This window comes from Xiphophorus maculatus, chromosome 4 (genome assembly GCF_002775205.1).
Source record: "Xiphophorus maculatus strain JP 163 A chromosome 4, X_maculatus-5.0-male, whole genome shotgun sequence".
NCBI classification, from domain to species: Eukaryota; Metazoa; Chordata; class Actinopteri; order Cyprinodontiformes; family Poeciliidae; genus Xiphophorus; species Xiphophorus maculatus.
The window spans coordinates 30,635,859-30,658,417 of record NC_036446.1 but is presented as its reverse complement, the minus strand read 5'-3'; the positions used below and the strand labels follow the sequence as shown (position 1 = coordinate 30,658,417).

Sequence of the window (22,559 nt, the reverse complement as noted above, 5' to 3'; positions counted from 1 at the left end):
TAGAATCTAGAGATCAGGCCTGAAATCTGGGTCAGGACTCTGACCTGAACCTTGAGAGACACATAAAGACGATTGGAAAGTCTGCCTTCTATCATCTGAAGAACATTTCCAGGATTTGAGGACTAATACCCCAACAAGAGTTAGAGAAACTCATCCATGTGTTTATCTTTAGTCGCATTTACTAGTGTCTTGACTGTTCTGTCTAAAAAAAAAAAAAAATCAATTAGATATCTTCGACTGATCCAGAACGCTGCTGCTGGTGTTCTCACTAAAACCGGGAAGCCATGCATAACAGCCCTTTCACTGGCTCCCTGTAGCTTAGAGAATATACTTTAAGATGCTGCTGTTAGTTTATAAGCCACTGAATGGCTTCTCACCACAACAGACTAAAGATCTGCTGCTGTTGTATCAACCATCCAGAACCTCTCAGGTCTTCTGGTTCTGCTCTGCATCCCCAGAACGAGAACCAAACATGGAGAAGCAGCTTTCAGCATCTATGCACCACAAATCTGGAACAAACTTCCAAAAAACTACAAAACAGCCGAAACACTGAGTTCCTTTAAATCTAGACTAAAAACCCACCTGTTTAGAGCTACTTTTGATTCATAATAACTGGAATATTAATTAATATGTCTGATGTGTATCTGATTGACGACTTTGATGAAGGCATTTGACAAACTGTAATGTTTATTGTTTGTTTCATGTTTCACTACCGTATTATGTTTTTATGGTATAAAGCACTTTGAACCGCCTTGCTGCCGAGATGTGACAATAGACATTAAACTTGACTCGACTTAAACAGCCATTTTTTTCTCCCAGTCCAGCTAAATCAAAGTCAACATGAAAAGAGACAATGAATAATATCATATATTTAAAATATCATCTACAGGAAATTTAAATTTAAAATAAAGGAATTGTGCCTTTAAGTAAAAGTCAAAGATGATTTTGGTCTTACTCAACTAAAATGAAAACAACAAAAAAAGGCTGCATTTAGTCTTGTTTTAAGGGTCATGGTGAGTTTTCTGGGTATATATGGTCCTGCTCTCACACTGTAACAGAGCTGCAGCAAAAAAAAAAAAAAAAAAAAAAGATTCTAAAGAGAATCGCAATTCCTAGTCCTGGGAATTCTGAATCGATTCAAGATGCTCAAAAATCGATTTTAAAATGTGTTGAAGTCGTACATCTTCGCTGCTCCCGTTTTCAAGTATACTGCATATTGCATTACACGTCTGCTTGCCCACTTTATGCATTTGTAATATTTCTTTATTTTTTTAGTAAAAAAAAAAACCCAGGCAGCTAAGCTAATATAATAGTGGTAATTTGAGTTACAGAGTTTTATGCACAAACCCATTTTTTGTTCAAATATAAACCGGTGGATTTTGACAAAGCATGAAGCCTTATAGAATTGTTCTGTTTGCTTTTGAGTAGAAAACTTAGTTCCTGAATCAAATATCATTTCTGAATTGAATCCTGACCAGAATCAAATTGCTAAACACTGAAAGAAAGACTGAACGCATCTCCACATTGCATGTTGAAGACATTTTATATCTGAAGGAATATTAAAATGAGCCATTTCATGAAAAAAATATGATGTTTGAGTCAAGGTGGGTTAAACATAAGGGAGCTACAGAATACAGAATGGAAGACGGTCTGGGAGTTCAATTGACCTCTTGGTAGTTCTGCTGTTGAGAGATGAGAATTCAACACAGTTAGGATAATGTGTGATATATGGTGAGGAAAAATAACATTTTAAAATAAATATAACAATAGATGGTTACATAACTGTCTTTAGATGAGCATTTTCATGGCATCAAGCGACAGAGGGAGAAGGGCAAAACAAAGGGACCTCATAGAGTCAGGCTTCCCCCCAAAACACGGTGGTCCACCAGGCAGATAAAGCCGGAAAATGACAGAGGGAACAGTGAATTTACACTCCCAGAAATCCACAGGTCTGTTTACTCCCCAAGAAGCAGAGTGAAATTTTTAAAGGGCTATCTCTGCAGCGTGCTGGAGAGCAGATTCACCCAATTACACAGCAGCTCCCAGTGTGACATAGCAAAACCCGCTGTAGGATTGACTGGGTGTGTGCGACTGCGGGTGTGGGGGGTGTGTGTGTGTGTGTGTGTGTGGGTGCTGACACCAGGCTGTGACTGTGGTAGAACCACAGACTGACTAAATCCATACTGCAGCGCTGAGAGCAGTGCGGCTGCCAATGCCACAGTACGCAGTCAGAGCGCATGGCGGCTGTCGCATATCAGCAAGTCGACGTGGCGCGGATACGGAACGGGTTCCAAAAATACAACGCAGAACCCCTGCACATGTAAGGTCCATTCCAATTAAGAAGAAATAAAGCGACTCAGAGCTCCAGCCATACATTTTGATGGGACAGAAAGCAATAAAAACACCTAAAATGGGTCTTTTCTTAAACTTTTTACCTTCATTGTATCAGACAGGCGAGGCACAGCCAGGCGACTTTTTTAGTTAATGGGACAGACATCAAGCGAAGGGCCACGCTTTCCGAGGAGATTTGATCCGTTCATCTTATCAGCTTCTTTTTCAAATGGCCTTGCTGTGCCGACCTTTATGCCTCTCTCCTCGCTTTATTCTCTGCCGGTGATTGGATGGGCCTCTCTACTGTAGTCTCAAATCTCCGCCACCTTGATGAATGTGTTCCAGCCCCTCGTTTGTGCAGACCTAACTGATCCTTCTCCAAACTCCAAACCCGACAGCAGCGAGCCGCACGAATCGAGCCACTGGCCTATTCCACAGGTGCAGACAATTGCCAGGATTCCAGCAGGCTTTCTGTGAGAAGGTTTCATACTTTTCCAAAGTTCTTTTAGTTTTTAGAGGTCAGTCAATCAGTACACTCTTAGGCTAAGCAAAAGGGGACAGTAGTTGAGTTTTCAAATCTTTATGAAGGTAGATAAGATCAGTTTTTAAGATTGGTTTCTCATGCAAGTATCGTCCGATTGCCAACTCAAAATTAAGGGAATTTATCTCTGCGCCCCTACTTGTTTTGCTGCTGATTTGAAGTTAGACTGAAGTGTAACCACAACAGTTCACTACAAATTTTCCGTTGTACCTTCACATTTGGAGTCTTTCATTGAGTGGCTGTATGAAAAATGGATGAGCCAATGGATGGAACCTTTATAGCCCCGACATACTTTATGCAAAGTGCTAAAATCAGTTCTCATTGACGCAGACGGGTGACGAAAATCGCTTCCTTTTGTTCGCCGAGAGGCATTTTGCTGAATTCATCACCAGGCCCGGCTCGGACTATTTCGACAGAGGTGTGTGTTCAGAAGTTTGTTGCTGTGCTTTAAGCCAAAATGCTCTCGGGCAGCAACGTTGATATTTCTCTGCAACAAGTCCGTTTCCACTATCCGGTTTACTCACTGACTGTTCAGCTTTGGATGAATTATGTTGGAGCATTTAGAGAATGTATGTGAGTAATCTGATGCTTCAAAACTATTTTTATGCTCTATTTACTTTTTACCTATCTTGGCCAAAAAAACATCTTAAAGTAATTCTGAACTTTTCCAGACTGTGTAGGAGCCATTACTCCCAAATAAGTAAACATATTACCTGCTAATGTGGTTACAGAACCACCATCCTTTCTCATCAGCCATTTTCCCCTCCGTTCTTTTGCAGTTTAATCAGGTATATGGTTCTTTGTGAATGCAAATGTAACTTTAAAGACTGTCGTCATGACTTTCAGTTGAAACCAAATGCTGATTTAATTTTAGGTTCTGAGCCCTGCAGGATCTAAATAGTATGTTTGGTACCTAAGACAATTAATAATGTATACATTTAGGGATGAGACCATGTGAATCTTGCTCCTGCTGTTCAGCACTGTAAAACTCCCCAAAGCTTGACACAGTTTTACAAACACACACACATCCACTGAACACTACCTCCAGTTTGTGGGCGTGTGCATGTGTGTGTCGGTCTTTTTCAAGTGGGAGTGACGCTTGTACAAACTACTGCAACAAATGGAGGAGAAGAAGCAAAATAGGATGGATGCACAGCCAGAAAGGTGCACCAAGAAAAGGCCTTACAACGCCACATTAAATATCTACAACACTTGCTGAATAATTAATAGCCGCGTTCAGGCAGTGTACTGAGGAATGAGAATGAGAACACTTCCTGGCATCTTAGCAGATATGAGTAAGCATTTGTCAGGTCAGAATGTGCAAAACTGGATCCCTCTCAGTTTACCTGCTGTGGGGAGACGGTCCCACCCAGACGGTCCTCACTGCTAAACAGTCCTTGTTACTCTTGACAGATGGCTAAATGAGGTTTTGAATTCAGTTTTCATACTTTTGAAAACAGAAAGTTTCCAAGCACAGGTGGGCACACTTTCGCTAATCTTCTAATGCGCTACTTAGCCGAGCTACTGTTTTGGTTAGCGCTCTGACATTTTTGCCAACTTTGGAAAATGTTTTGGATACTTAACTTGACCTGAATTCACTTTTCCACCAATTTACTTGGCTGATTTGTGAACTCTCAGTTCAATAAAGTTTGACATCTGCGTTGACGTTTTAGTTACAAACGGTTAAGAATCCATCAACTAGTTAATTGTTTATACTCATGCTCTTATTTTGAAAGGGAGCAAAAAGAGTTTGTGCAGCAGCTCTGTTTCCTCTTCTCACATTCTATATTGTCTCTCTCAAGAAACTTTATTGGGTAAATATTAAGTGTGTAACAAATAAAACAGGAATACAGAAAAATATAACACATGAACAAACAACGTAGCTTAATTAAATACAGGCAAAAATCCGCAGAAAGGAACTGGTTTGAGAACCAGTGACACATGGTCGGCATCTGCATGGTTGAACATAGCAATTTAGCATTAGCTTCTGCTAACTACCATGCTGGTGTAGCATTAGTGGAGCTTATGTTTATGATTAGTGCTTTAGGGTTAGCATATCTAACTTTTTAGTTAGCTATTCTTTCCAAGGCACTGTACATGACAGTGTGCTTTACATGAAGAAAAAAATGTAGATTTCTTCCATAAGATTTTTGATGAGAAGCTATATTGTTATCCTGAAGCATTCAAGATTAAAATTACACACGGATAAAATATATCCCTGTAATTTAAGGAGGCAGATGGGCAGTTCGTGTTCATGTCTTGTCTAAGTGGGACAATGATCTAGATTTTTTTTTCTCCACAAAGACATGATCCATGTGATCTAAATGACTGCAGCTGTTGGTCTTAACACCAAACTTCTGCAACAAAGTGTGCGTATGGCCGAAGAATGTCACGTTTCGACAGCGCCAGACAGCACAGCACTCATCGTTTGACACGGAGTAGAAACTTTTGGTATTTCCGTTCAAACAACTTCTGAGTCTAATTGTTTAATAGATGCAAAACAATACGTGGTAATGGTAAAGTTTTGAGAACAAACGCTGCAATCACCGTCGTCCGACCAGCTGCCCTCTCGTCCTCGGAGGCAGTTCCTCCATGATTGAATCAGCCATTGACCAAAGGTAAGAACAGAAATCAGCTATATCATACAGACATCATTCTAACCGTATTATTGCCGTCTGGGGCAACTCAAAGTCTGACCTAATCACCGTTATACTCCTTCTATCATATTCATCTGCGTTTGTCTTTTTGCTTACAGCCTGGAGCTTGCTTTCTGGAAATTCACCAGTCACTTGCGATGATGGATTGCCCCTCAGCCCGTTAGAGAGATCATAGTAAATAATTTCAATTTAATGGTCAGAATATATATCAAAGTTCACAGAAGAGCAGATAAATCAAACAGCAATTGAGACAGGAAGGGAGGCACGAGCAAATGTTTGGTTCCTGAAGTTACGGCGATTCTGCCGACTAGGGAGGAAAACCTTTACTGGAATATTGACTTAAATACTTTTAAGCTATTACATCAAACTTTTCTGAATATATAATGTCCATGACTGAGAGGAATCCAAACTTTGCATTTAAATGAAAAAAGAAACAAACCAACTTATCAATATAAATTCAATTTCTAAAGTTGCTTATGTCATCAGTGAGGTGACTGTGCTTACATCCAGCAGCCAATGGGAACGCAATTTAGAATTTCCACTTTACCTCAGCTGTTTTAGTATTGTGTGAATAAACCAGATTAAGTGGAGAATCTTCGTTTCTTTATAGGTGATTGTTCTGGCATGGGAGACTAGAGCCCACCTGTAATGGTCGTAGCATGAAAGGCGGTACACACCGGACAGACAAACATGGATGTATATGACAACAACTGAGGGCAATTTCTGAGAGACCAATTCAGCTAAAAGTCATGTTTTAGAATATGGAAGAACGCAGAATCAACCCATCTTTAAATGGGGGAACTTTGAAACTCAATGTAGAAAGACTCCCAAACCAAGACTTTCTCACTACAAATTCAACACAAAAAAACCACATCACAGTGCAGCAAAATTTAGAAAAAGCTACAGCTTCTGTAGATTTTGAGGTTTCGCCTCAGATAGACATTGTGTTTACACTGATGTTTAGACGTCTAAATCAATTGCAGTCAAACTGCTCTGTCTATATTTTATGACATTTAAGTCCAATGGACCTTTGTAATTTGGTTAAGCAGAAGTAAAAAGTACACTTCTCAGATTTGGCTCTGGCTGTCAATGGTGACAACGAGACATTTCATCTGCATTTCATTTTCTCCCTCATTCCCTTACAGCTCAAGCATGAAGATATTCCCTCTATAATTATGCAACTCTGTTTATTAAAAAGAAGTTGTTTGGTTTAGGTCGTCTCTTCTATGCCGTTGCTAAACTCTGAGTACGCCTTCTGTCGCACTAATTCACGACTGTGGCTTTTTGATTTTCAAAACAAGCCCAAAAATGTTACATAAAATAGAGCTACCTCAATAAAGACTGATTAAAAGCTTTTGAATAAAGCCAACCTTGGTGACTCCACTTTGCAGAAGTTTGCTCAATATTGTCTTATAAGGGAATAAATTTCAGGTTGTACTTGACGCACTATTGGCTGGGGCTTGTGAAGCAGCCAATCCTGGAGTGCAATTTATTTTCGCTAGAAGCAAAATAACTGGAGTCATTTTCACATGTAACTAAATGTTTTGCTGAAAGGACATATATGTCTTTACAATGCTCCCTTGATTTTTATACCTCAGGTTTCAGCGGCGGACAAAGAGCCAAAATACAAGAATACTAGAAACTTCCTCTAGAAATTATTATAACGGTCTATTTTAACAGTTAAAACAAGATCAAATTAACCTTAATACGCATTCATACATAGAGTGGAAATGCTTTTAGCGCTACCACGGAAGCTAATGGCTACCAGCTGCACTATCTGCACTACTACAGGTTCAGCCAATCAGCACCAAGGAAAATAAATGTCAATCCTAGATTGGCTGCTTTGCAAATGCCAGCCAATAGTTTCTTCAGGCAGCATTGTATCGAGGTGTATTAAAGCTGCATGTTCTGTCAAATATGTTAGAAATGCGCAATGGAAAAATCCACAAATAGGCAAATTCTAGGCAAATCATTTTGAGTAACAAAAATACACAAATACTGAACCACGAATACACGACAATCCACTGCAGTTCCTTTGTATCAGAATGAAAGAACACAGTTCTGCTGTGTTAAGACAAGGGGACGTCCACCATTTCAGTTAAATATTTTCTTATATTTAAAAATGAACTGATCATCTTGGGATGAAAGTTCAATTTCCAATCAGTTCCTTCAAGTTGCCAAATCTTTACGAGCTAAATTGGAAAAAACAACAAAAAAAAACATAAGGAACCTGGTAAGTTTTGGTACAAGACTAAAAATATTTCCTGACTCTCTATTATTCAGATGACAACTGATAATGTGGGAAATATCGCACATGCATAAATGCATAATGTCTCAGTCACGTTTGCAGGTATGTACGCATAAAGCTGTGAGGAAGACTCATTATGTGATTGATATCTGAAGGGCTCCATGTTGTCACTTTAGCTGATTAATATCTGATGTTTGAACGAGGCGATGTCCGATACAAACTCGCAGGCTGCGGCACGCAACCCCTCTTAATCTCCTTTAGTAATAAATAATTAACTGAGTTGACAAACATTTGTTCATCAAACATTTAGAAACTGCACAAATAGCCGGAAAACTTTCTGACGTGAAAACCTGTACTTTTACATCTTCATTTGAAGAAATCTTCTGTGTAACAGAAGATGGAAAAATCCATCTTGTGTGCAGATGGGAAAATAGCGTCTTCTGCATGAATTCCAACTTCAATTCCTTAAAATAGCGGCAACTTAAATTAGTCCAGCTGACAGCTACCGCATTCACTCAATCATTTCCATAAGTACCTTTACCCTCGCTGCCCATTAGTGGCTTTTAGAAAGCATTACGGAGCCTTGCGATGACACGCCGGAGCGAGTCCGCTCCTCTTCTCCCCTGCACGACGCGGGGACGCTCTGCCCTTGTTTTCCTCTCTCAGATTGATTAACTGACCTTGATGCAACGATCGGCAGCCTGACAGCGAAAGATGAGACTTCCACGCGTCCCGAAGCCGCACAGAAAATTTCGGAGAGAGATCATTAATTGGAGAGGGTGCCGTGACAGCTTATGTGCGCGTAAATAAAAACAAATTTAATTTTTTTTAACACCCCTACGGTTTGTCGCGTCTTGCAGATTTTCATTCTTTACTTTAGATTGTTTTTCTTTCTATTTTATTGTTTTGGGTTTTTGTTTTCTTACTCCTGCTGACCCTGGTGCATGAAATTCTCTTAATAACTTCTGCTCCCTAGCAACATGGAGGGGAGGGGGGCCTTAGTGACAAGTCCTGTTATTCACATTGTTGTCCTAGCCATTAAAAAAAAAAAGAGCTTGTGTGTAAGCTCGCTCATGAATAAACGCTCTCATTTACCTTCCCCTTCACAAACTTTATTATTTTCCCCCCATTTCATTTTTTTTTCCTCTGCTTTTTACCTTGTGGGCACAGCACAGACGCATGGGGGGGGGAAGGCAACTTTGTTTGAAAAACGACCCTATGGCAAAGGAGAAGGCGCCTTTTTGTCCTTAGTCTCATTGAGAGTCTTTTGCTATTCATCGGGCCGCGGCGGCAGCGGCAGCAGCTAGAGAGGCAATCTCATGCAGATCACACTGAAGGGCTTCATTACCTAGAAGCCAGCCACTGTTTTGTTCTCCCTCAAGGGAAGAGCCAATGAGAGAGCATTAGTTTAGCAAAGGAGAAGTGAGACGGAGGGAGAAGTTGAAGAAAAGATGAAGCGGTGGATGTTTGAGGTTGGGGTGAGTCAGAAAGGCTCCACGGGGGAAAAAAAAGTGACACCTCAGCGACGGCGTCTTCACGTCCGCAGCTGCTAGCGGCTTTGTGCTGGTGCAGAGGGAGGCGAGCGGATCGGTGGACATGTGCGTGTGACACAGGAGGGCTGGCAGGGGACACTTCGCTGCTGTGTGTTTCTGCCTGCATGCAAAGGGGAAAAAAATAAAATAAAATCTCCTTCCTCTCCCCCCCCTCCGGGGCTTTAAAGGGCTCATATTACTCTGTCTGGACCAAGAGTGATGATGTTCCATGCATAATTTAGCGCTACATTGGATAATAAATAACATTTGATGAATTAGTAATGCAGATTTGTGTGATGTGGAGCATCTGTGACTATGTTATGTGTTTTTAATTGTTCTCTCTCTTTTGCAGGGTTTTGCAAAAGTATTCGACCCACTGAACTTTTCCTTATCTTGTCATATTGCTACGACAACCTTCACCGTATTTTGCTGGAGTTGTATGTGTTAGATCAACATAAAGCACCTTGTAGACAAGATAAAGGAAAAGACTTTAATGTTCCTCATAGATTCTCATCATGTTTTCGTCTTAAGCTAATTCGTTGCAACTTCTGGCTGTATGTTAAGGTTTCTGTTGGAGGTAGCAATGCACCAATCCACTGTTTTCACTTATGATACCGATATCTGAGGTTTAGTATCGGCCGATACTAATCCAATCAATACCGATCTTAAAAACTGTCCCAAATTGACTTAAAACGTGTATGTAGACAGAGGAAAGGCTTGTAGCCGCTCAACCTCTCATGGTAAACTAATCTAGGTTAGCTTTGTTTAATTTCACGGTGTTTAAAAGATAACAGTCATGTATTTCCAGTGGCAATGGTGGGATTGCTTCAGAAATCCTGCTAATGCGCTAATAGTGGAGCTAATTTTTCGCTTAACGTTTTTGCTAACTTTGAAAATGTTTAGCACGCTTAGCATCCCCTAAATTAATTTCACCAGATAAATTCTAAAGCGGTAATTTACTCAGTTGCTTTGTAAACTGTATGGGGAATAATGTTCGACTGCGGCTGGCTGCTGCACAGTTTACTCAACGGGTTGTTGCTAGGTAACCCAAGAGTGAGTTAGTTAACCTAGATTAGCCGTTAGCTTACTGACAAGGAGAGAGTGGCTAACTGATGAGTAACTCAAGGTACAAATGGAGCCGGCTAAAACTAAGCCTACATCTTCAACACGCCCGCACACACAGAATTGGACTGGTACACACAGGAGCTCAGCTCAGATGCTGTTGCCAAATGAGGTGAGATAGATAGGAGCAGTGGGTTATTTACAGAGAATCTCCAGCATGTCAGTTAACTCCTCTCTGCCTCCGAGGCCTGTCCTATCCCCATTTAGCACGGCCGCGGCAAACAGCAGTCTGGCGCGCCGGCTGCTGGGCCTGAGAGAGTCCGAGCCTTGGCCCTGTTCACCGTTCTGACCTCCACTCGCCCCCCGCGCGCGGCCTCAGAGCAGCCCACCAACGTAATCGCAGCCGCTGTCTGAAGCGCCGCTCATCAGACGCGCTCCGGCTCAGCACCGGCCCCAGCTGCCCACTGTGTTAAAGGGCCAGGAGCCCACCCCCCTGCACACCCCCCTGCCACTCAGCCCATCTGCCAAGCTGCAGACCGGAGTCGAGGATCAGAGAAGAGAGAGACACAGACACTAGAAGCCCACTCTCTTAGCCCCGCGGTCCAAAGCTCAGCAGAGAAATGGTAGATAAAAGACGCACTATAAATGTTGCTCTCGTACTGGTGGGTTGCTGTGACCCCGAAATGCTGCAGCCGTTTACTCAAGCTACGCTGCTTTTAATGCACCCAGACTCAGACTTTTGCGAGGCCAACATGTGCTGAAGACGTGCAGAGAGATCGGGATAAAATAGCCGTGTTCCTCACTATATCCGGGCAGCTTTTATTTATAGAACATCTGGCTCAAGTCAAGCATGAAATGGTCTGAAAATATCTCAGCTTTTCCTCTATTGATCCAAAACACAGAGTGCAAAAACAAAAGCAGGTAGACAGACAGATCTGCTTGCTAAAACTGGTTAGTCAGACTAAGTCAGGGAAAATCTGTTAAATACCATAAAGATACTCTGAAGATTTAAACCTAAAGTAAATTCATTTAAACAGCTCTCTATCTTCTCACTGTGGCGCATCGGCAGTGATGTTCACTTTTCAATTGAGAGCTTTAAGAGGTCCATGAAACAAGGAGTTACAATAGAAGCACAGAAGCATGGTTGTTGTTTTTGAATCCATTTCTATACGCCAGTCAGGTCTGGGCATTATTGCTGTTATTTAATGTTTTTTCTTTATTTGATTTCTTGCAGAAGCCATCCACGGTTGCCTCATTTGAGCGATTTATTATGGTATTTCGTCTGTTTTCATTGTAAAAGCGACCAATCAGACTGATCCGTACCAAACTATTTCTGGGCTCCCTTCATTAATAGGCCCGTAGGAAAAAATGGAAATCGAAATAGCCTTTACTGTCCCACAGATGGTAAATTGAGGTAGAACAGTACGATATGGTTTGGGTGGAACTACTGGTGTCACACGATGCCGTTCATTCATGGGGAACAAAAACACATCACTGTGTGCAACAAGCACAAGACATGCTAATCCGCCATGTTTGTTATCACATGAGTATGACACGATGTTCGGTGGTTGCGTTTAACCCGGTGAGAATCCAAACACTCTCCTGAATTCATTGGACCTTAAAATGGCGTACCGAACAACTCCAACCCGTTTAGCCCAAGAGCCACGTCTGGACACGAACCCCAGATGACTCATGGCTGCAGTTACAGCAAAAGGTGTTTCTACAAAGTATGGACTGTTGGGGAGCTGATTACATATGAACATCACAGTTACCAAAGTTTTGTACTGGAAACATTTATGGAACCCATTCATCTTTTGTTCTCACTTCACACACTCGTGCTAGTCAAGCCAAGTGAAGTTTATCTGCATAGCAACAAGGCAGTTCAAAGGGCTTTACACCATGAAAACATCAGTCAGTCACCAGCTATGAAACAAGCAATAAACAATGCATTTTGCCAAATCATCATACATCAAATATGTACAATCAATATTCCATTTACTACTAATCAAAGGCAGCTAATGTGTTTTTTAACCTTGACTTAAAGGAACTCAGTATTTCCAGAAGACCAGAAGACCTCAGAGGTCTGGAAGCTTGATAACAGATCTCTATTGTATCTGTTGTCAACAGATACAATCCATTTGGTGTTAAGCCAGTCAGTGATTTTAAAGTTTGTTCTCTGAGCTACAGGGAGCCAGTGGAACCAGTAGAACTGGAGTGATGTGCTCTATCTTCCTGGTTTTAGTGAATAGCATGTCTGTGCTATTTTGTGTTGCTCCATCATGTAAAATCCTATAACATGTTTCTCATTGACAAAATGTGGAAAGGTTCAGAGGGGGCTTATATCGGAAAAACTATTTCCCAGCTTTGATGAAACGTGGTGCGGCGTAAAACGATGCGGTGATCACAGTGAGCTCTCTGCAGCCTGCTGAAAGCGGCTCTGAAAAAGGTCTGCAACTTGCTCATTTCCATACGTCGCATCTTGATCAAGTCCGCTCATTCATCGTCCAAATCTGTGATGACAAGCCTTTACTTATTTTCTCAGCTGCCGGTGGTGATGAAACCATAATCAGAAACATCATTAAGATCCTCCGCAGACGGCCGGGCCTGTTAGTCCTGTTACCCGCGCCCATAATAGCTCTGAAAATGCAAATCAACTCCAGGTAATCTATTAATGTCACTTCGGTTTTATGTCTCCGCTCCAATTTAGCGGATCCTGACACTTTTGGCGAGGATCCGCGCCTCGGTGCAGGTATTCATCTTGCTGCGGTTTCAGGGAGGGCGGGCCATCTGTCGGCGAGCCCCGCTTATTAATCGGCCTGATAATGAAGCGCACTCGCAGCCCGACACTCCTGGGGCGTCTGTCTCTCCCTCGCACACGACTTTTTTGTGCTGCAGAACAACTTTCACCAAGTTTGCTTCGCAGCGGAGCAATTATTGTCATTCGCACCCCCTCGTAGCGCGCCGAGGAGGGCCCGGCGACCTCCTCCTAATTACCTGAAGCATCACTTCCAGCAGACTTTGTAATTTCCATCTACATCACAACCCCGCTTGTTAGCTGCAGACGGTGGCAGAGCCTCATAATTCCGGGCATATGGCCGACAAACATACAAGGGAATTTGTCAGCTTGTACTGGCCTTAAAGTCGAAGACCCCATTAACGGGCAAAACAGGATCCACTAATCCTGTGAGATCTGTGCAATCAGTGCCAAAGAAAACACATTAATATCACGGGCGGGCTTGCAGCCGTAAGCAATAAACTTGCTTTAACTGCAGTGACACTGAGGCATAAATACAAAATGAATACGTTCACACAGCTAACAACGTTGGCTAAGCACGCAGAGACATCAAGTACTAATCAGCTGGGAGGAAATAAACAGGTTTTTTCTTTTTATTTCCCTGAAGATTAGAAGCAGAGAAAATTACCTAAACCTTGGATGCTTAAAACGCACGCAAAAAAATAAATAAATAAATAAGAGCTTGACAACCTGGAAGATTTTCTGTAAGTGATTAAAGCTTTACTAATTAATATTTTATTCCAAATGAAAGGTTAAATTAGCATGTGGGATGTGGGTTTATCGTTGATAAAGCCTTCTCACTGATTTATAACAACTCCCTCAGTTACAGTGTGGAGGAATATATATAACAGGCCAATGCATCAAAAACACTAAGATGTGAATATAGCACACTTGCTTTTGGTTGAATATATACAGTGAACTAGGAAAACCTAAAGAAACACTCCAAACATGGTTAGACTTCTAATTAAAAAGCAAGTAAATAAATATTGTGGAACAAAATTTTTCCCAAGGAATGTTTGTAGTAGAGTCTCTGTGAAAAACACCTGGATCAGTATGAGACTCTTACTGCACAGTGACCTTGAATCAAACTGCAGAGGTGTCTGTATTTACGGAAAGATCTCATGGTAAGATGTGATCTAATTTTTTTAGATTGTAACAAACAGTGGTGAGTTCACTTCTGCTAAAACGCTAATAGCGAGGCTAATTAGCTCTTTAGCTTCCCTTACATCAGTTTTTATGTTTAAATCCTAAAACGCAAATTTACGTGGCTGTTTTGTAAGCTTCCAGTTGAATAAAGTTTGAGTTTTAAGAGGAAGTTTTGGCTGCCGACTTAAGATTTCTTCAAGTAGTTAGATGTTTATCTTTACACTTATGTTTTGAAGAGACTGTTTGTGTCGTAGTCCTGTTTCCTCTATATGCTAGGAAACATAAATACAATATCTAAGGGTATTATAGGACATTAAGCATATAATCCTAAAATTGGGTTGTGGTCTTTCAAGGGCAGATATAATTTGAATTTAAGTTAGCGCTTTTGCTAACATAGTGCTTTAGCGTTAGCAAAACTAATGTTTATGAGGCCCCTACCTAGGATCCTAATATGCTAATTTTACAACAAAGAGCCATCATAACCTCAATAACGTCAAAAGCTTCGAGTAGTTGGTCACGCTAATGTCTACACGAACAAAGTCTAGAAGGCTAAAGTGTGATTGGGATTAAGACTCATACGTATACTTTTAACGCTTTTTGTTTTACAGTTTTCTCTCCATTTGTCCTTTTTAGCTTGAATTTGACATTTTATAATATTTAGTACATAATAAACCTGTAATAATGGCTCCAGCAAAGACAACAAACACAGACTTTTTGTAAATCTCAGTTTTTCTCAGCAATACTTCTGAATCTTTCACCAAAACCAAAACGCAAGATTAGATAAAGGTTGAAACGGACAATCATCCCTTATTGAGTTTCGTGGAGTGTGTCGAAGGTGCATTCCCTATATTTGGAAAAAAGCCTGACAAAACAATCTTATAGAACCCAGCTCAATAGATCAAGGTTAGTGGCAGCCCCACAAGCCTTCCTGAGACCTCGTTTATGGAAAACCCTCAATCATTTTCAGAGTAAACTAATTAGAGTTACCCCAATTAAGTTAACTTTTTGCCAAATTCCTGAGCTAATTTGGCTGCTGGTAAGTTTTAGATTTTTAATTTTGACGCAGCTTTATTCTACCGAGTCATTAATCTTCATGCATTTCTCCAATGGAAGAGTAATGCACCAGAAATAAACCAATAAGTGGAACATCAACCGGGTCTAGTAAACGAGGACTACCAGAAAATAGTTGGTAGCCTTCTCCGTAACTAAAATGTTTTTTTTTTTTGGATCCATTTCACCCTTTAACATTATTAGCTCATAAAAAGATCCTATCACAGAAAGCCAACTGATAGCAGATATACCCAGGCCGCTTACGCTAATGACATCTAATTTTATTCCGGCAAACCATTTCCCCTCCAGCGAAGTGATGGCCTTTACTCCCACCCTTTTTGCTCCCCCGTCTTTGTTGCACTGTACTTAGACGGACGATGTGCTTCACAGTGATAGTCACCTCCATTCTTCGCCATTCAGGGGAATGAAAGTCAGGGAAAAGTCACAGAAAGCCACACGTCTTATCCGACTAGCTCTTTTAAAGGAAGAACAAAAGGTCTTTCTCCTTCATTTCCCATTAACCTCTGTGCTCCTCAGCGCACAGGAAACACGGCAACCTCAGCGGCCCATGTCACATATCTCATCTGGCTATGGGGGAAACGCTTCCTTTGGTGGATGCTGACATTCAATACGAGGGTGGGTTAGGGGGTGGGAGGGAGGTTCTATCTAGCTGTAGTCCTTGACAGATAAAGGTGGGCGTTGATATTTGTCTCGGTCTTGCCGATACCGTGCGGATACACTCTCGATAAGCGCTGTATGGCCAAAGACACTGATGAAGTCTGGAGTGGAGCTGACAAGCTCTCTAAGTGGATAACATCGTCAGGAGAAGCGGGCTGTTATGGCCTCGGATTAGATTTTTTGATCGTTCGACGCAGGTGGGGCAAATCCTCCCTCTCAACGCCATCCCAAGCTGGCGAGTTGTCTTCTCTCGCATGCCGTAATTACATTTGAATACTCCCCACTTTCTGTCTGAGGTTTTTAACTTGCGTGCGGCAGACTTCACTAGAGTCTGTTTATCCCGGCTCCGCTTCTCGTGGACTTTATTAGTCCCCAACGCGGGTCGACACACTTCCAGTAGTCCGCAGAGTCCAACGCGCATTCTCAATTTGACGGTGATGAAGAGGAAACGCTGCTGGAAGGAAAGCTGGGGGGTTATGAATACGAGACGGGAGAGATGAATGACTGTTTTTGTTTAGTTTGTCCGGAGCGTTTTCCCATAATGCCGCAGCACATGAAAACTTAACCAGAGGAAAACCCGAAGCTGAGAGGAGGGGGTGAAAAAAGGCTTTCAAGCAAACAACTGAGCATCCGTGAATGTTTAATTAATCAGTAGTGACAAAAGGGAACAACAGTCAACAAAGAGATGCCGATTTCCATTTCTTATGCATTATTCCCACCGGCAAATCACAGAGTGCTGTCAACTGCCACTTTACACTCTACCCCGTCTTCACGGTTGTCTCTGCTCTGAACTGCCAAAACCCCTCAGAGAGCCCGAGTTCTGCTCAACCCGAGATCCTAAAGTCTAGAGCAGTGAGGATCACGTAGCAGAGTTCAGACAAAAAGAGTTCACTGTTCCTCTGTGTTTACACGGATACTTTTACAGCATCTTTTGTTCCTTTTTGCTTCCAAGCACAGCGGCGGCTAATAAGAATCAGCTAGAGGCGTCAAGAGCAAACTGGAGCTAAATCCCCGCTGTCTCGTAGAACCGATGCAAAAGCCTGCATCGTACAGATGGGATTTACCCAAACAGATTCCGTTACATACCTAACACCATCTGCCCTAGAATGTTATGTCACCTCCATGACAGGTTACAAGAGGCAGCTCAATGAAGAAACACAATAACAAGCGCATAACGCCAGGCAACAGACCTCAGCTCTCTTGGCGAGTTCCTCCAATGTCAAAACCGCATCAAGACAAGCACTGATCGCCTTTTTCCTGCTGATGGGAACATTTTTCTGCAAGACCCCTTGCTCCTGTGAGGTCAGTGGTGAGGTAACACTGAAGCAAAGTTAAATAACAAAATGATCCAGTGACGGGAGTTCTTCCCCGCCTGTATGAGCAACACATTACCATCCTACAGTGGTCATGTAAATGCAGGAAGTGAGAATATAGCAATTCATTAGCAGGCAATACAGTGTCTAAAGGGACGTGTCTACAGGTTTATGTGGCAGTTGTGTAATGGTACTCTATAGCTACTCTGTCATTTAGGTTGCTTTTCCATTAGAAGGCCTCCTACAGCTGCACAAACTATGATTCAGGCTGTTTTGTTGTTGAGTACGGACAGTTCCACCTCTCTGCGGTCCAGACATAAAAAGCAGTTATTGTGCCACTGCCAATAGTGGCTTCGTCATATCACCTTAAGGAAAAATGCACACATCAGTGACTACTCTATGATACAACTGGGTCATAGTTGATTCTCAGTCTATGGTTGCTTGGCATTTCAAGGATATTAGCCAGAGAAATGAATGACAGCAACAAGAAGAAAATGTTTAAGGGTAGCTAGTTAGTGGAATTATAGTCTTTAAGGAGTCATGTTAGCTAAAATGTTGACAGAAACCTGAACACTAAGGTCTTTAGAAAAACAAGTATCTCTGCCATGCTGTTTGAAAAAATAATGTAATACACATGCATCGGATTCAGAAAACTTTTCATTCACATGAATCTGCATAAATATGTCTCTGAACATTGTTTTAAGCATGCCAAACCTATAGGGGGCAGTGTAGTGCAAAGCTAAAATCCTCTGTCAGCCAATCAGATTGCTTCAAAACAACCACCACTTCCTGTTTGGAATTAAACATGACACTAAGAGATTAATTTGTGTGGACAGATAGATAGACAGAAAGATGGGCTGAACTACTTTTATATTAAAATAAAAAGTTATAGAGTTGCTTTTATAAATTTCCACTTTGGTTGGAGTTTTTATGAATAACTGCTTTTAGTGATATTAAACTGAGTTTCGAATAAAAGTGCATTTGTTTTTCCAGATATCTAGCTAGGTGTGGACTAGGTCACACCTAGCCTAGTCCACACAGACTAGATGTGAATCCATATTTCAAATTTGTAGAGTTGCTATTTAATTGGTGATGTGCTTTGTCTTTATCAATTTACCACTATTAATGATTAGCATAGTGGTGTCCTGGTAGGTCATAGTTCATAAACAGTATGACTAATACTGGTGGTACTTCAAATCTTTCTACAAATACCTGAGGAGTGTGAAAATGAACTTAGAATAAGATGACTGAATACATATGCACAGCACAATTGTCACACATTACAACCACCGATATGTTAAAATGTGAAACATTTCAAAGTACTTTTGCAAGGCACTGTATAAACTTAACTACTGCTAGAAAAGCATGGATTGTAATTCCAGCGGACACTTGGTGTTTGTGGAAGTTATTGACGACGGCTGCCCACAAACAGCTGGAATCTGCAAATGTCTGAGATGCCTTTTAAACACGCTTACAATAGCCTAGTTTAATTATTCAAACACTAACTATCTTGACTTGCATTAATACACACAGTGGAAAGTGTCTCAGCACAACCACTGTAGTGCCAACAGTTTGGCCATGTTTTGCATATTTGCATTTCTTTGTAGATAAGCTGTTTACAGAGGGCCAACTTTGAACTGGGTTTGATCTTGACCCCAGTTGTGAGGTCTCAGCACTGAGCTGTGGGTTGAAGTCTCAGAGATTTGACTCGATTCATCATTCTTGTGCTTTCCCTGGCCAAAAATGCTCATCACAGACACTTCTTCCCTCTTGTTCTGATTCTCTCATTATTTCTGTGAGATAGCCCATTAGAGATCAGCAGTCTTGGAAACCTCACACACTGATTAGGGCTGCCGCACAAGGCAAGAGGTTAGAAATTAGGTCGGTCAACTGTGACTTACCAACAGCAGACATTTCGGGAACAGACGCGCGGTACGGGCCTTCGATGAACTGCGGCGGATTGTCGTTTATGTCCTGGACTTTGATGATAAACTCGGACGGTGGCTCCAAAGGCTCGTCTGTGTCGGCGTTAACGACCTGGGCTGTTAGCGTGTACTCCGCTTTCTCCTCGCGGTCCAGCCTCTTCATGGCGTGGATGTCACCTGTTAACTCGTTGATGGCGAAGATGGTGCCTGCCCCCTCGCCTGCCAGGACATATTTGATGTTCTTGTTGCCCACATCCAAGTCTGTGTGTAGCTGCAATCAAAAGGACAGGTAAGAGGTCATGTCAGGAAGACGACGGGAGAAATAAATCAGGTTCACCTTTCAGTATGTGGCAGAGCTACAACGATATTCATGTGTTTAACTTGGAAATCTGCATTAAAAAAGAATGTTCACACATCCTCTCCATCTGATCCTGAGTCAGCTTGACTTCATTTATTTTTTGCAAAGAAGAGTCGACAAAAGTTCTGTGGAAAGCTGGTAGACTTACTGTGTATCCCAAAAGACTTACAGATGTAATTTCAACAGAAGGTGGCGTTCAAGCAGGAGGCTAAACACAAACACACATTTCTCCAATTTTTCTTCATAAATTCTTTTTTCAAAACATCTATCCTTTACTTTTTACTTCAATATTTTTACCCTTTGTGGTTGTCTTTCCAAAAAAAAAACATTATTGAGCTCATATTGAAGTTCGCTATAGGGAAAATAAAATGGAAATGTAGTCATTAGTGGGGCATGGGTATCTTTCAAGTTTTGTGCATATCCAGGTAAAGTTTCCGACATGACTGTAATATGTTGTTGTTTCTGCTGCGCTCCGCTGAAAGAAGTGTTGCCCAGATACTAAACGTGGCTACGCTTAGCTAAATGAGGCCCGCTGGGGACAATAAGTTTATAAGTAGCGCTGGAAATGGACCATAGCCTACATAGTTCCTCGTTATACATCAACAATGCATCATACAAGAATGCAATACCAGGTAGAACGCTCCCTGAAGTCTACAATTCGCAGAACAGAGAGGCCCGGTTGTGACCTGGTTATATATACAGTATGACAGGGCAAGAATCAGAAGTCCATAAAAAAAATAAAAATTGAAGAGGAATCATTCCTCGTTCATTCGCTCAAATAAACAGTCCAAAAGTCGGTGGACGGTGCTGCATGCTCCTCATTATTTTTGTGATTACGGTTTCATTAGTTCACTAAAGCTGCATTACATGCTAAGCTGAGTGGTTAGATCCCACTCGCTGCACAGCCTGGTATAACTAATGAGGCTGACAGCGCTGTGTAAGGCGAGGAGGAGAAAGCCTGAGCTGGGCTGGGTTAAAAAAGTTAAAGCTACAGGAGGGAAAAAAAGAAAGAAAGGAAAAACAGGGAAATGGAAGGAAACATGAGAAGGAAGCAGTATACAAAAGCAAAGACGTTTGACTTTATTCAACTAAATACATATAGCACTTGCTCTACTGTGAGCCTCCTTTCATATAAGCCTCCTGATCTCTGATGCGAGTGATTTTTAGAGAGGGGGGGAAAAGGCAGAGCTGGGTGTTCCTGGGTTCAGCTGCCAGCTCTCACCTTTCAGACGGTGTTTCGTTAACGTGCGTGCCTCTCAAAAGAGGTGAACGCGCAACGAGCTCATGGGCATGAATCAAAACATCTGAATTCAGCAGCTTTAATTTCATCGCCCTGCCGGCGTTTCGGCGGGGGACTCCTGTGGGAGTGCAGCCGGGGTGCAGAGTAGCGAGGCGGGGATCCGTCGGCGAAAAGCCCGACCCCTGGAGCCCTCCCCGCGCTGCGTTCACGCCGGCCAGCTTTTATGCTTTTGCCGTCTCCGAGGTGTTGTTTGAAGACACTGACGAAGCACATTCGCTTAAATTGTCACACCTTGCACTTTTGTTTTCCTAATTGTGCCATCATTTCACATGAATGATGTAGCTCATTAGCACAAATGCCTTACAACATCCTGCACACTGAGAAACTCCAAATGAGCTCAAATTGATGATGGTCTGTCATCTTTTTCCCCCCATGTTTTTACTCTGTGTGGCTACTTGTCTGTACTCTCATACATGCAAGTCAATGTTTTCGTCACAGGGGTTGAGTTAGATGGGAAACATTGTATTCAACTCAAATAAAGAACTGAGAAAATGTTTCTGCAACTATTAGGCTTTTATCGTTTGTGTCTGACATCTTGTATACACGTTGAAAAATGAATATCTCCATCGCATTGCTTTACCGATAATATTGTACACATGGGATCGGTTTTCAGAAACGTTTTATTCAACATGAAAAGTTTTCATCAAGATATTTAAAACAGCGCCACAAAGTTATCTTTGTCCAATATGAAATACTTCTTCAAACCACTCCATATGTGGCAAAGCTCAATAATAGGAAGGAAGTCATTCTGAACTACTATGGGTTAAAAATTCTTGTCCATTCCAAAAAAAATGATTATAAAACATAATAGTGGAGACAAGTTGCCTATTGCAAGAAGCCTTTGATCTACATCTTTAAATTCCTCATTGATGATTCCCAAAGGTGCTGAGAGTGGTGGACAGTTTCTACATTTACAGTTTCATGAGAAAGCCCGATCTGCTGATTGCTACTCCCAGGAGAGCTGATATGCAAACCTTTAATTGATAAGGTTTGTTGTTTTCAAAGTCACGTCCAAAGTATTGAGTTTAATGCCTCTGTTTGTTTTGGCATTACGAACACAGTGATGTGTTTGTTGAGCATTTTTGCTGAAGGGTGAGTCGCCCTTTGACCTCTCAAGTTTGAAAAATCTATCTTATCTTGAGTGTAAAATGTGCTATCAGTGGAATATCTGTAAGTCTCTAAGTATTTACACACACAGTGAGCCTGCAGCCAAGAAAATGATTCAGATTGGTTATACCTACTCAGGAGAAACTCGACGGCTTTTAGTTAACTCTTCAAACCCTTTAAAATGTTAATATCCACAAAAATGTCCAAGGTCAAAAAGAAATACGACACATCCAATTTACCTCTGAAGTCAGAAATTAAATCATCAAATCCAACTTCACTGTGTTCCAGTTGCAAGCTGGAGGGCCGGCGGGACTTACTCAGTTTTGTGCTCAACTCATATCAGCTGCAGCAGTCAATAACAGTTTGGGCATGTAAATATTGCAACATAATATTTAAAGATATTTTTATGATATACAAGTTTGACAAAAAAAAAAAAACTTCATTTCTCCAGCTATAACAAATCATTAAATGCATAGGAGTTACATTGGATCTCAGGTCAGCGTTTCCATGAAGTTCT

General features: G+C 41.5%; 1 protein-coding gene across 2 annotated transcripts in view; it reads right to left on the bottom strand.

Moving 5' to 3' along the window:
• cdh8 (cadherin 8) overlaps window positions 1–22,559 on the bottom strand; it is a 149,756-nt gene that overhangs the window by 71,878 nt on the left and 55,319 nt on the right. For both annotated transcript variants that reach the window (XM_023332724.1, XM_023332723.1), the window contains exon 3: window positions 19,254–19,548. In XM_023332724.1, the coding sequence (XP_023188492.1) occupies window positions 19,254–19,548 (295 nt within the window). The remainder of the gene's footprint in view (window positions 1–19,253; window positions 19,549–22,559) is intronic.